The following is a 12,709-nucleotide window of genomic DNA, read 5'->3' as shown; positions in this document are numbered from 1 at the left end:
GAACACCCTCAGGCCGCTGCCTCTCTGCTCTCTTCCCTCCAGACTGGGTTTTTTTTTTTTCACTCCCTCTTGTTTCCACTCCCATCAGGGACTTGTCGCCACTGGCTTGTTTATGGTATTTAATACGTTAAATGATGCTCATAATTTCTGTTAGTGATGCGTTTTTTTTTTTCTACCTTCTCCTCTCCCCCGTCAAACTGTTCCTCGCTTAAATGGAAGTAGCAAAATTCAATCCACTCAGGCAGTAAAATGAAGTGAAAATGTGGAAATTTCTGAAACAGTACAACTCCCTATGAAATATATTGCGAGATGTGTGGGAGGTGAAATATCTAATGGTTTTGATTTCTTCCTTTAGAAATTGGAGAAGGCTAATGGGAGTAATAATATTCAGCAGAGTCCTGTGATGGAATCGATTTTAGAAATCATTCCTTTTCGGCTATGCTTAAAAAAAATAACTGTCAGTGTTTGCAAAATGATTTGGGGATACAAGCACTCTAGGAGTCTTTAGCTTTTTCAATTTGTATATGCTTTACAGCACCTTCAACGACTAGTCGTTAACATTTCCCTTAACAGAAGCTGACTGTAGAGTAATCTGTCACGTGCCTCTTTCCATGAGCTAAGATGCCACTGATAAGTTCTGTTTCCTGCTAGTTGATTGTTTAGCACTACTGATCCTTTGCATTAGGAAACAGAGACTTTTTTCAACGTTAGCTAAAGAATGGGGATTAGGGACGGTTGGACTCGATGATCTCTAAGGTCTTTTCCAACCTAGAAATCTATGAATCTATGAATGAATGTTACCTGAGCTTCTCACTAAAACGTTCACATTATGGTGAAAAATTTGTTTGCTTGGCTTTAGGCACAGACTCAGCCTACATGAGCTACCATAGTACCCAAAAAAAGCTTGACGTCGAAGTGAGTGTTACAGTGTAGAGTATGAAGACACGCTTTGATTTGGGCCCCAGTCTAACCCAGTAAGCATTTCCAAAGACAGGAATATGTGCTGATGGTCCGCACAACGCTGAAATATTGTCTCACGACGCAAACTGCTAGGTGGCAAGCTTCATTTAGGATGTTCCCTTCCCACCCTCCTTCCATTCCTGTCCCTGCTCCATTTAATTTTAATCCAGATGTGGGCCGCTGCCTTGCTTGCGACGCTTCATGACTCAGCAGGGCAGGAATAGAGGAAGCGGGGGCCACAAAGACTTCAAGAGTTGAACCTCTTTGTGTCGTGAAACCATGGCTGAAGTAGTGATTATTTACTGAAGTTTGCACACACGCACACCAACACGGATACCGTACGCCGTCGATTGCTGCACAAAGATCAAAATAAACGCACGTAGACGGTTAGATCACAAGACAGTCTAAAAAGACAAATAAAATAAGGTGGAATCTGGAAGAAGTACTCTGTTGTTTTCCTAGAGAGGCAGAGAATATGCTTTATACATTTCAAAAGACACTAATTGATTTCAAAGCGATCACTATCATTTCTTCTATTTTCCTTGAGGTTAGCAATCTTGGGAACCACTTTAAGTCGTCCATACATACGTGTGCGTGCAGCTTTCAGAACCCCACACCTACTCTGGAAAGTGGGAACGGGCATGTCCGTAGTTGGGTTTTGGAGGTGGAAGTTCAGTCTTTCTCCATGGCCTGAGAAGAAAGCCTGAGAACGAAGCAGTGCTGCTTTGTTCTGCCTCAGAATCCCGGGAGATGTCTGTGATTGGTAACCCGTTGTGCTTTAAAGAACAACTGCTTCTGGTACTCTAACACTTCTGCTCCCCGCGCGCCGGCGTGGGGCTGCGTGGAAAGTGTCGCTGCATGTCTTGAACTAACATGACTGTCTTTTGCACAGAATGGTTTTACTCCACTGCACATTGCCTGCAAGAAAAATCGCATCAAAGTCATGGAACTCCTGGTGAAATATGGGGCTTCAATCCAGGCTATAACAGAGGTAGAAAAACATCTCATGTCCTGAAGAAACATTCTTCCTCTCTCCCTTTCCGCTTTCTTTTTTTCTCCTGTCACACCTCACTTTCACTTCTGTTGTATTTAAACGAAGAAGCCCCTTCCCTACGCCAGTGCAGAGGAGTAAAACTGCTCTTGCTTTGTTTCGCAGTCGGGCCTCACACCAATACACGTGGCTGCATTTATGGGCCACTTGAACATAGTCCTCCTTCTGCTGCAGAACGGAGCCTCTCCCGATGTCACTAACATTGTGAGTATGGCTTTGACTAGAACCATCTGTGCGGTACCTTCTCCGATACCACGTAGCTCAACCAAAGGTCACATTTTAATGATGTTGTAGAACTTGGTCACGTTTTAGGACAAATTATCCTAAAAGATGGGGAGAGGCTATTCAGGAGGGCCAGTTGTGATAGGGCAAGGGGTAATGGTTTTAAAATAGAGGGAGGTAGATTCAGGTTGGATATTAGGAAAAAATTTTTTACCATGAGAGTTGTAGAACACTGGAATGGGCTGCCCAGAGAGGTGGTGGATGCTCCATCCCTGGAGACGTTCAAGGCCAGGTTGGACGAGGCCCTGAGCAACCTGATCTAGTTGGAGATATGCCTGTTCCTTGCAGGGGGGTTGGACTAGATGACCTTTGAAGGTCCCTTCCAGCCCTAACCATTCTATGATTCTATGATCCTAGCATCTGTAGTGGAAAGGGGAAAACGGTGATTGAATATGCATTATAAGCCATCTGTGGGTTCATGTGTTCTTCAACAATGCTTGAGTAGGTAAAGTCTTCCTTAGAAACAGGCAAAGCTCACCAAAACCATCCAAACCTGGTCAGAAGCCAAGTCACAGGGAAGCCTGTGTTTCCATTCCGCAGGATGAAATTGAAGTCCAAAGGGCTCTCATTTCTGCTGGCGTGGTTTTGCTGGCTGCCGTGGAATTGTCGTTTGTATCAGTGAAACGGTATCAGTTGCTTAAAACCTAACGATGAAACAAAAAAATAAAACATTAAACTCGAGATGTTCCTCTTGCAGAGGAAATCCCAGGATCTGGTGCCTTGCTTAAGATCGTGATTAAATCTAGAAAATGTGACCTTTGGGAGATAACACAAAAAGCAGAGCCTGACTTACCATGGAAATCAGTGTTTGTATACCGATAGTTACCAGGAGTTACCAGGAGGAATAAGAATAAAAAGAACATGGCAGTGTTCTGAGCTGGGTTTCACAGAAAATATCTTATTGTTCAAATTTGTCAGTAGAAACAAATAGTCAACTAAGGACCACCTGCACTTTGGAAGGAGCTTTTCAGCAGTAAATAGTGTTACAGATAAATGTTCCCAACAAAAATTTAGTAACCCAGGTACGCTGGGCTCTTCACTTTTTCTTAGTTAGAAGAATCTTGTATGGAACCTGGTAAAAACGTTGAGCACCCTGAGTTGTTCACTCGCATCATCAGAACGGACTTTTCTTGACAAAGTCTCTTACTGCTGTCATACCTTTTTATAGAAGCAATCTTTATATAAAAACTTGATTGATGATATGAAAGCCTGTAAGACAGCCTTGGGGAAGCAATTAAAAGTACCGTGTTACCAGACATCTGTGAGCAAAGTTTAACGCTTTGCAATTTATGCTACACGGGTGTCCTGGCTTATACCAGGACAGGCTGGTAGAGTTGTTCCTATGAGGACAGGCTGAAAGAGTTGGGGCTGTTCAGCCTGGAGAAGAGGAGGCTCCAGGGTGACCTTATAGCGGTCTTCCAGTACCTCAAGGGGGCCTACAGGAAAGATGGGGAGAGGCTGTTCAGGAGGGCCAGTTATGACAGGACAAGGGGTAATGGTTTTAAAATAGAGGGAGGTAGGTTCAGGTTGGATATTAGGAAAAAATTTTTTACTATGAGAGTGGTAGAACACTGGAACAGGTTGCCCAGAGAGGTGGTGGATGCTCCATCCCTGGAGACGTTCAAGGCCAGGTTGGACAAGGCCCTGAGCAACCTGATCTAGTTGGAGATATCCCTGTTCCTTGCAGGGGGGTTGGACTAGATGACCTTTGAAGGTCCCTTCCAGCCCTAACCATTCTATGATTCTATGATTCTATACTTGGTAAGCTCAAGCTCCCTGGTGAATTACTAACTCCAAAAGCTAAATCGCTTTGCTAATTCAAGTACAAAAAAAAAAAAAGGGTCTTTATAGAAATTTGATCTTTAGAGTGTGCAAAATGTAAATCTTATTCACGTTTTAAACAGCTCATTCTTCAGGTAGTAAAGTTTGTAGAGGTGAAATTTTCGATTAGGATTTGTAGCTAGGGCTGGGGGGGATTTTGTTTGTTGCCTACTGACTAATCGCAGCTGGTGATACAATGGTAATTTTAAAATGACAAGATAAATCAAGTCCTGGTGAAGAGGGTTTGCTTTAATTAGTGGTTTGGAGCAGTAGGTGAGCTCAGGCTGCCGCTTTTCCTACGTCTAGATAGAGGACAAGAAGACACGATTCCCAATTCCAATGCAGAAGATCTTGACCAGAGGGTTCCTTTTGGCAATCGAAGTTTAACTTGATAGTTGTGAGGGTAGAAGCCTTACAACAGGATCTACTCCAGCTCTGGAGTAAGGAGAAGGAACAATTAGCACAAAGAAGTGATCAGTCCCACTGTGTTGTCATAACGTAACAGATAAATACAGAGCTCCCAGTTGCAGAACTGTCCCAGTACCAAACGTAGCAGAAGCCGATGAGCTGCACAGGGACTGGTTTAGTCCACTTTAGGACAGTGCATAGTGTTGGACAGTGCAAAATTAAGCCAGAAGCACCATCTTCAAGGAATACTCAGATCCAATGTTCCTTCGCAAAGGTGGGCAGAAAGCCAACGCTTCGAATGCGTCGTCCGTACGTCGTTATCCTGCTCTGAAATTCCACATCACTCCCGTCAGCTTTCCGGAATTTCCTATTCCCCTTCAAATGCCGTGGGCTACAACAGGCTCGACACGAGGTCCGTTCCCTAGCCTGAGGACAGAGCCACGCTGCTGAGCACAGATTTTACACGTTTCCTATGCTGGCTCAGTCGTGCCCGGCCGTCGCAAGGCCTGTTAACGCTGCCAGCTCCACGCAGCGCGCAGGAAGGGACCATCTGGAAAAATATCTCCTTCCATCTCAAGGCGCATGTGCCTCGAGGAGGCAGGCTCAGTATGCTGTTACCTCCTGCGCAGCACGCAAGCTGATGCGCTGTCGCGTAGAAAGTCACGTACGTGACCAAGGGAGTCTATAGGGCAGAATTTTGTCTAAGGCAGGATTTCCATTCTGACCCTCCAGAGTGAGACGACATTTGTCTGGGATCATCGAGATCATCCTATGAAGACAGGCTGAAAGAGTTGGGGCTGTTCAGCCTGGAGAAGAGGAGGCTCCGGGGTGACCTTATAGCGGTCTTCCTGTACCTCAAGGGGGCCTACAAGAAAGATGGGGAGAGGCTGTTCAGGAGGGCCAGTTGTGATAGGACAACGGGTAATGGTTTTAAAATAGAGGGAGGTAGATTCAGGTTGGATATTAGGAAAAAATTTTTTACCATGAGAGTTGTAGAACACTGGAACAGGTTGCCCAGAGAGGTGGTGGCTGCTCCATCCCTGGAGACGTTCAAGGCCAGGTTGGACGAGGCCCTGAGCAACCTGATCTAGTTGGAGATATCCCTGTTCCTTGCAGGGGGGTTGGACTAGATGACCTTTGAAGGTCCCTTCCGGCCCTAACCATTCTATGATTCTATGAGTTGGCCAACCAAAGCGTACCCAGGTCTCCGTAGGTGGAATTCGTACCGTCGGAAGTCGTTTTTTTTTCATGGAGATTTGAAGACACTGAAACACTTGTGTTTTTTCTGCAGCGTGGAGAAACGGCGTTGCACATGGCGGCACGTGCCGGGCAGGTGGAAGTAGTTCGTTGCCTCCTGAGAAACGGAGCCCTGGTTGATGCCCGAGCCAGGGTAGGTGTTCTGCTTACAATTGTGGTTTTTTTTTGCTTTCTCTTACTCAAAAACGTAGCTGAAGCAGAGGAGCTAGGGAGGAGACGTTTCTTTTTCGTTTGGTCTGTTGATTCAGTATTAAGCACACCCAAAAACAGTTCTGAAAAGAGAAACCTGTTTAAGCGTAGATCTTCCAAAGAGAATGTGTGTGGTGGGCTGACCCCGGCTCATCGTCCGCCTGCTGCCTCCACAGCAGGATGGGGGAGAGAGCTGGAAGGGTGAAAGCGAGAAAATCTCTTGGGTTGAGATAAAGACAGGTTAGAAGGTGAAGGAGAAAGAAGGAAAAAAACCTACAAAAAAAAAAAGAAACCACAAAACCAGCACCCCCCCTCCCAACAAGTGATGCAGAGGCAATCACTCACCACCTCCCACAAGCAGACCCATGCCCAGCTGGTCTCCAAGCAACGGCTCCTTTGGGAAAACTCATCCCCCCGTTGTATTGCAGAGCATGACATCATATGGTATGGATTATCTCTTGGGTCAGTTCAGGCCAGCTGTCCTGGCTGTGTCCTCTCCCAACCTCTTGCCCACCCTCAGCCTGTTCCCTGCAGAGGCAGAGGGAGAAGCAGAGAAAGCTTTAAAACAGGGCACTATACGGGCTGCTGTGATGAAAATTAACTCCATCCTGGCTAGACTCAGTACAACGTGCCTGACTCAGACCACCCAGAGCTATCCTGTCTCTCCGAGCAAGGAGGTGCACAGCCACGTCCTAAAAAAGAACATCAGAGGTTCGGGTAGCGGTTAGTGGTGGATTTGGAAACCAAAGGGACTGTTTGTAGAGGAAGGGTACAGCTGTTGTAAAACAGAATAAGAACACAAGGGGTAATGGTTTTAAAATAGGTTTTTGGTTTTTGATAGGACAAGGGGTAATGGTTTTAAAATAGAGGGAGGTAGATTCAGGTTGGATATTAGGAAAAAATTTTTTACCATAAGAGTTGTAGAACACTGGAACAGGTTGCCCAGAGAGGTGGTGGATGCTCCATCCCTGGAGACGTTCAAGGCCAGGTTGGATGAGGCCCTGAGCAACCTGATCTAGTTGGAGATATGCCTGTTCCTTGCAGGGGGGTTGGACTAGATGACCTTTGAAGGTCCTTTCCAGCCCTAACCATTCTATGATTCTATAACACAAAAGAGAGCAAGCGTTGCTCACTATCTGCTGGATAAAAGGGAAAAACGGTGGTTTTCCCTCTGTTCTCATAAGACATTGCTGAAGATCATCGCGAAAATTAACCCGTGAGCCCTCCGTTAGTGCCTTTTTTTGTACCATTGCTTCCTATGGTTTTCGCAAGACCAACGCATGGATAGATCTATTGGGATCAACCCGAAGGGTTCTACCGGCGCTAATGATCTACTCGATTTGAGTTGTAGGAAGAACAGACTCCACTGCACATCGCTTCTCGCTTGGGTAAGACGGAGATCGTCCAACTTCTGCTACAGCACATGGCCCACCCCGACGCGGCTACCACCAACGGCTACACTCCCCTGCACATCTCTGCCAGAGAGGGACAAGTCGATGTCGCATCAGTGCTCCTCGAGGCAGGTGCCTCGCACTCCATGTCCACCAAAGTAAGAGAAAATGCTTTACTTTTGCGTTCCAGTGGCAGAGGCACGAGGAATGAACGTTCACACTGAGGAATTGAGCTAGTTTGGGTCTTCCGTTGTGTTCTGGAGTCGTGTATCAGGAGTTAATCAAGTTTTGACGTGTTTTGCTGTCCTGTAAAGTTGGGAGTTTGGTTCCCACCGGAGCCAAACGCAGATGATGATAAATACATGGTCCCAGAAAGTTTAAAACGTACGCAAATTCTTCGTTTTTCTCTCTCCTATTGTCTTATGAGTAGGGCTTTTTTGGCCAAAATTTTCAATAAAGGGGACGAAGACAACGCTTTTTTTTTTTTATGAACAGGCCTGCTTGTTCTTCAATACCTTTTTTATTTAAAGAGTAAAATAAATCTGGTCTGTGCTAGCTGAAAGTAATGTTCCTAAAACATACAAGTCAGCATCTGTCCAGTCGCACCTAACACTTAAATCTGTTTTCAGTGGTTATATAAATGAGGTGTCATATGGCACAACAGGCCATTTTGTTTAGGATTCTAAAAGAAATAGGCTGCAGAATTGTTATTATTTTGTTAGCCAAAAATGTTTACTGACAGATTCCTGACAGCGTGATGAACATGTGAGAAAATACGTATCAGTGAACAGAATTGTGTGCCAAGGTGTGTCTCTTCCAAATTTATCACGTGTGATTAAGTGAGAATCATTTAATTCCCACTGTTGTTTTAGGTCTTCAAAAAGTACTCCTGATTTTGCAGCTGGAGCTTAAAACATATTTTTGAACAATGGGGTGTCTTCCAGGCTTTGGAAGACTAAACCAGCAATTTTCAAATTATGATCCATGGATTACTGGGAATGCTTGCTGTTCTCCTTTTATCCAGCTGTTAAATCACGCTAAAAATACCCTAAATACTTTCTTAATTTCCCATATTGCTTTATGGCAATTGCTTTAGGACTGCAGGAATGTTCTATGACTGTGAGTAGGACAAGATGTAGTCTGCTAGGTAATCTTACTACAGACCCGTGATTCATGGACTTGAAATGTTTGAGATTCCCTCAACTCTTTTCGAGGTGGGATTGATGGAACAAGATGATAATGGTAAACATTACACATCACTCATGTGTCAGGCAAATAGGTCATTGTAGCTCCCCGGAATTACTGTCGGGGCAGCGGTGCACTCTGCCACCTGCTGTCTTGCATCTACGAGTTTTCCTTATCAATGTTTTTTTTTAAATTAAGAAAAAAACAGTCAAAGAGCATGTTTGTTTGACACAGACCTTACACCTGCGCTGTACTGCCAAGCGTTATTAAAACAAAGAGAAAAGGGCTCTTTTTAAAGGAGGAGATTTTTAGTCTTAGTGATAGGACAAGGGACAATGACTTTAAATGGAAAGAGGGGAGATTTAGATGAGATCTGACGAAGAAATTCTTACCTCTGAGCGTGGTGAGGCACTGGCCCAGGTTGCCCAGAGAAGCTGTGGCTGCCCCATCCCTGGAAGTGTTCAAGGCGAGGCTGGATGGGGTTTGGGCAACCTGGTGTAGTGGAGGGTGTCCCTGCCCATGGCAGGGGGGTTGGAACTGGATAATTTTTGAGGTCCCTTCCAACCCAAACCGTTTGATGATTCTAGGGTACATGAGTCCAAATAGAAATCATTCTTCAACAAACTCTCTCTAAAAGGAGGAATGTGAAGTTTGGACTTTGTCTCACTGAATTTAGTTGGTGTTTCATTGTTACTGGCAACAATTGGTACAGGAAATATTTCTAAAGCTGTCACCATGAAACTAAAAAGCGCAGCTGGTTTGGAGTAGAAAGTTGAACGAGTGCCTTCATTGCCCACACACAGAGTGGATGTTGCTGGTAGAGTCTGTATCAGATAAAATGTCTGCCAGCCTGACAGCACGGATGTAGAACTGTTCCTTGCAGGGGGGTTGGACTAGATGACCTTTGAAGGTCCCTTCCAGCCCTAACCATTCTATGATTCTATGAAAGTATTTTCTTGTATTTCATGCTTCTCAACATGCTTTCAAGAGACGGTGCTGCTCTTCCTGGGTGCAGCTATGGGTTCTGCCAGCTAGAATATAGGTTGAAGAACAAGTATGTAGCTCTTGAGAGAGATGTCAGTACGACCTTTGAAGCAAGCATCGGCTCTTTATCTCCTGCAATTTTTCAGAAGGGATTCACCCCGTTGCACGTGGCGGCCAAGTACGGGAGCCTGGAAGTGGCGAAGCTCCTGCTGCAGCGCCGTGCCTCTCCCGATTCCGCCGGCAAGGTACCGACGGGACAGAAACAACCCTCCGCGGCGTTTTTCCTTCTCCCCCCCTAACAGCCAACCGCGGCCTCACCCCCAGCCCCACCCCCCCCAGCTCCCCTTCCTCCACCCGGGTGCCCGGTTACCTCTCGCACTAACGGCTCCGTAACGCGTGTTCCCCCCTTCCCAACCCTTCTCCCGCGCTCATCCTAACGCCGTAACCCGCCCTTCCAGAACGGCCTCACCCCGCTCCACGTGGCGGCGCACTACGACAACCAGAAGGTGGCGCTGTTGCTGCTGGAGAAGGGCGCGTCCCCCCACGCCACGGCCAAGGTGAGCACGGGAAGGAGCCCTGGGAAAACACGGAGCGGCCGCCGCTTTTCCCGGCCTTTCTCCGTGCCAACTGAGTGGGGGAATGCCGGTTTGATGGTTGTGAGCTTTAGGCCTCGCTGGAAGTCGTTTCGGTGTTGGTGTCCTTTTGGGAATGATGTGTGTACTCCGACGGCGCGTGCGGAGAGAATTCGTTCCCGGGTCAGGAACAGCGGCGTGATGCCACTGAAAGGGGAAAACGAGGAGGAAATTGGTGCTGCTGTCAGAATGTTCTGCCCCGTGTAAGCAGCCAGGAAGAAAATCCATCTACACGACGTAGATGAACGGGCACTTCTTTATTCCAGTGCTGGGGACACTTGGACGGGGATAGCTCCATCCAAGCGTGTCCACCCTGGCATCAAAATCCACAGATTTTTATACACACTTATTTTGTTGAGTCGTTGTTACGTCAGTTCTTTTACATAAAATTGCGTATTATTCTTGCTCTTAATTTTGACCTTTAAAGTGATTGGTTTCATTGATTACATCACTTCATTAATATTCCTACCCTATAACAATCATTGGTTAACTCTACCTATTTTAATGATGAGAATCCTTGATATTCAAATCAAGATGGGAAGGGGCAAGGGGGTTTCCAAGCAGCATGACTGATGTCTGTGATGGTCTCCTTAACTTCTTAAAACAAAACAGAGAAAAATGTAGTAGCTGGGTGATGAGGTGTCCCTGGTTCTGTGGTTTAAAACAACACACAGAAAGATCCAGTAATTTCCTAGTGAGGTCTCTAAAGTTACTCATTAAACTTAACAATCCTAACTTACACATTTTACTTTTCAGTCTTCTTTCTAACTTTTCTACTTGATTAAACCTTGATTATTTTGTCAAAGTTTTGTGGCACGTGCGAGGCTGCTGTCGTACGCGCTGCCAGAAAACGCAGCTCGGCTGTTAAGGGATTGTGTCAGAGCTGTCGTTTCCCTCTGTGCATGGAGAGCAGCAAAAGCTGCAGTTGCAGGAGGATGGTTTGGTAAAGCTCTCTTTTAAAACACTCACCAGATAAACACTTCCAGAGGGGTCATCTGCTGTAACCCAGAATTTTCCCTTGCTGCACATTGTAAAGCAATTACAGGTGGGAAGTTGTCTCGTTGCGGGAAAACACCACCGATGGCGTTCTGCTTTGCTTAAATGGTTAATTTGATCAGAAAATCATTCTCCTCCGTTACTTTTTCCAGCCAGTGCCACGACTGACACGTGTACCAAAATTCCGTGTGCAAACACACCTCTCCCCACACGCTCCGAAAAAGCGTGATGCAATGAGAAGGGTGCACCCGTCACTCATCACAGAGAATGCCACTTGTCCATCAAAAGTGAATGTTTACAACCAAGGTTGTTCAAAATGCAGCTGTCAAACTTGGGGTAGTTGGAAGGTGTGAGCGGAACAGTCCTGCTCACCCCAGTGAGGGCTGGTTTTGTTCCAGTTTCGATGGCGAGAAGAACAGACCAACAGAGCAACACGACAGCAGGGCCATGTGGGGCATGTCTGGGCTGGAAAATTTGATAAACTCTCATCTCTAGCACAAGGGGTAGCAGAAACTACTACTGGTTTATGGTGTCGGACTACTTTGACATACTTGGCTGTTGCATTAACTTTATTCTCATTTTGTTCCCTGCCTGGTGTTAGAATGGATACACCCCTCTGCATATCGCTGCCAAGAAAAATCAGATGCAGATCGCTACTACTCTGCTGAACTATGGCGCCGAGACCAACATTTTGACCAAACAGGGAGTCACCCCGCTTCATCTGGCCTCCCAAGAAGGTCACACTGACATGGTGACCTTGCTTTTGGAGAAAGGATCCAATATCCACGTGGCGACAAAGGTAACTCACAACCGGAGACAAAGTGCTGTGGGTGGGAGTGTCCAGTAAAAGGCAAAGTGCGGTGTGGGAATGACGTTACGGTGTCAGGAATTCTCAGCTTCACTTCCTTATGTCCATATTTGTGAGTCTGCACAAGTGACAAGTGGGTGAATAGTAGAGGTGAGAAGAGGATGTCTGGCAGATGGATTGACCCATTAACTTACATCAAGCAATTAATAGCTGTACTGGGTGATGCACAGGAGGAGCCGCAGCTCCTTGCCGTGACCGGAGGAAGACAACGTTAACACCTGCCTCTGGTGGAGAGCTCACAGGATGAAAGGCAGACGGAGAGAAAATGGTTTCTGTGCATTCAGGAAGGCAGGACTGCAGTGTTTTCCTTGTGCCATCTTTACCTTTACCTTAGGCCAAGTGCAGAGTCCTTCACTTGGGGTACAAAAACCCCAAGCATCGCTATAGGCTCGGGGAAGAGTGGCTGGAGAGCTGCCTGGCGGAGAAGGACCGGGGGGTGTTGGTTGACTACCGGCTTGATATGAGCCAGCAGTGTGCCCAGGTGGCCAAAAAGGCCAATGGGATACTGGCGTGTATCAAGAATAGTGTGACCAGCAGGAACAGGGAAGTGATCCTGTCCCTGTACTCGGCACTGGTGAGGCCGCACCTGGAATACTGTGTCCAGTTTTGGGCCCCTCGCTTTAAGAGAGATATTGAGCTCCTGGAACGGGTCCAGAGAAGGGCGACTAAACTGGTCAAGGGGCTG

At 46.4% G+C, this 12,709-nt stretch overlaps 1 protein-coding gene across 2 annotated transcripts in view; it reads left to right on the top strand.

Annotated features, from left to right (window-relative positions):
* The window catches only part of ANK2 (ankyrin 2), a 172,257-nt gene that overhangs the window by 66,442 nt on the left and 93,106 nt on the right, over positions 1-12,709 (top strand). For both annotated transcript variants that reach the window (XM_086612093.1, XM_086612094.1), the window contains exons 12-18: positions 1,853-1,951; positions 2,117-2,215; positions 5,814-5,912; positions 7,320-7,517; positions 9,675-9,773; positions 9,987-10,085; positions 11,758-11,955. In XM_086612093.1, the coding sequence (XP_086468219.1) occupies positions 1,853-1,951; positions 2,117-2,215; positions 5,814-5,912; positions 7,320-7,517; positions 9,675-9,773; positions 9,987-10,085; positions 11,758-11,955 (891 nt within the window). The remainder of the gene's footprint in view (positions 1-1,852; positions 1,952-2,116; positions 2,216-5,813; positions 5,913-7,319; positions 7,518-9,674; positions 9,774-9,986; positions 10,086-11,757; positions 11,956-12,709) is intronic.

This window comes from Tauraco erythrolophus, chromosome 5 (genome assembly GCF_009769465.1).
Source record: "Tauraco erythrolophus isolate bTauEry1 chromosome 5, bTauEry1.pri, whole genome shotgun sequence".
Lineage (NCBI taxonomy): Eukaryota > Metazoa > Chordata > Aves > Musophagiformes > Musophagidae > Tauraco > Tauraco erythrolophus.
Note: the sequence above shows the minus strand (reverse complement) of the source record. Positions and strands in the feature narration are given on the sequence as shown.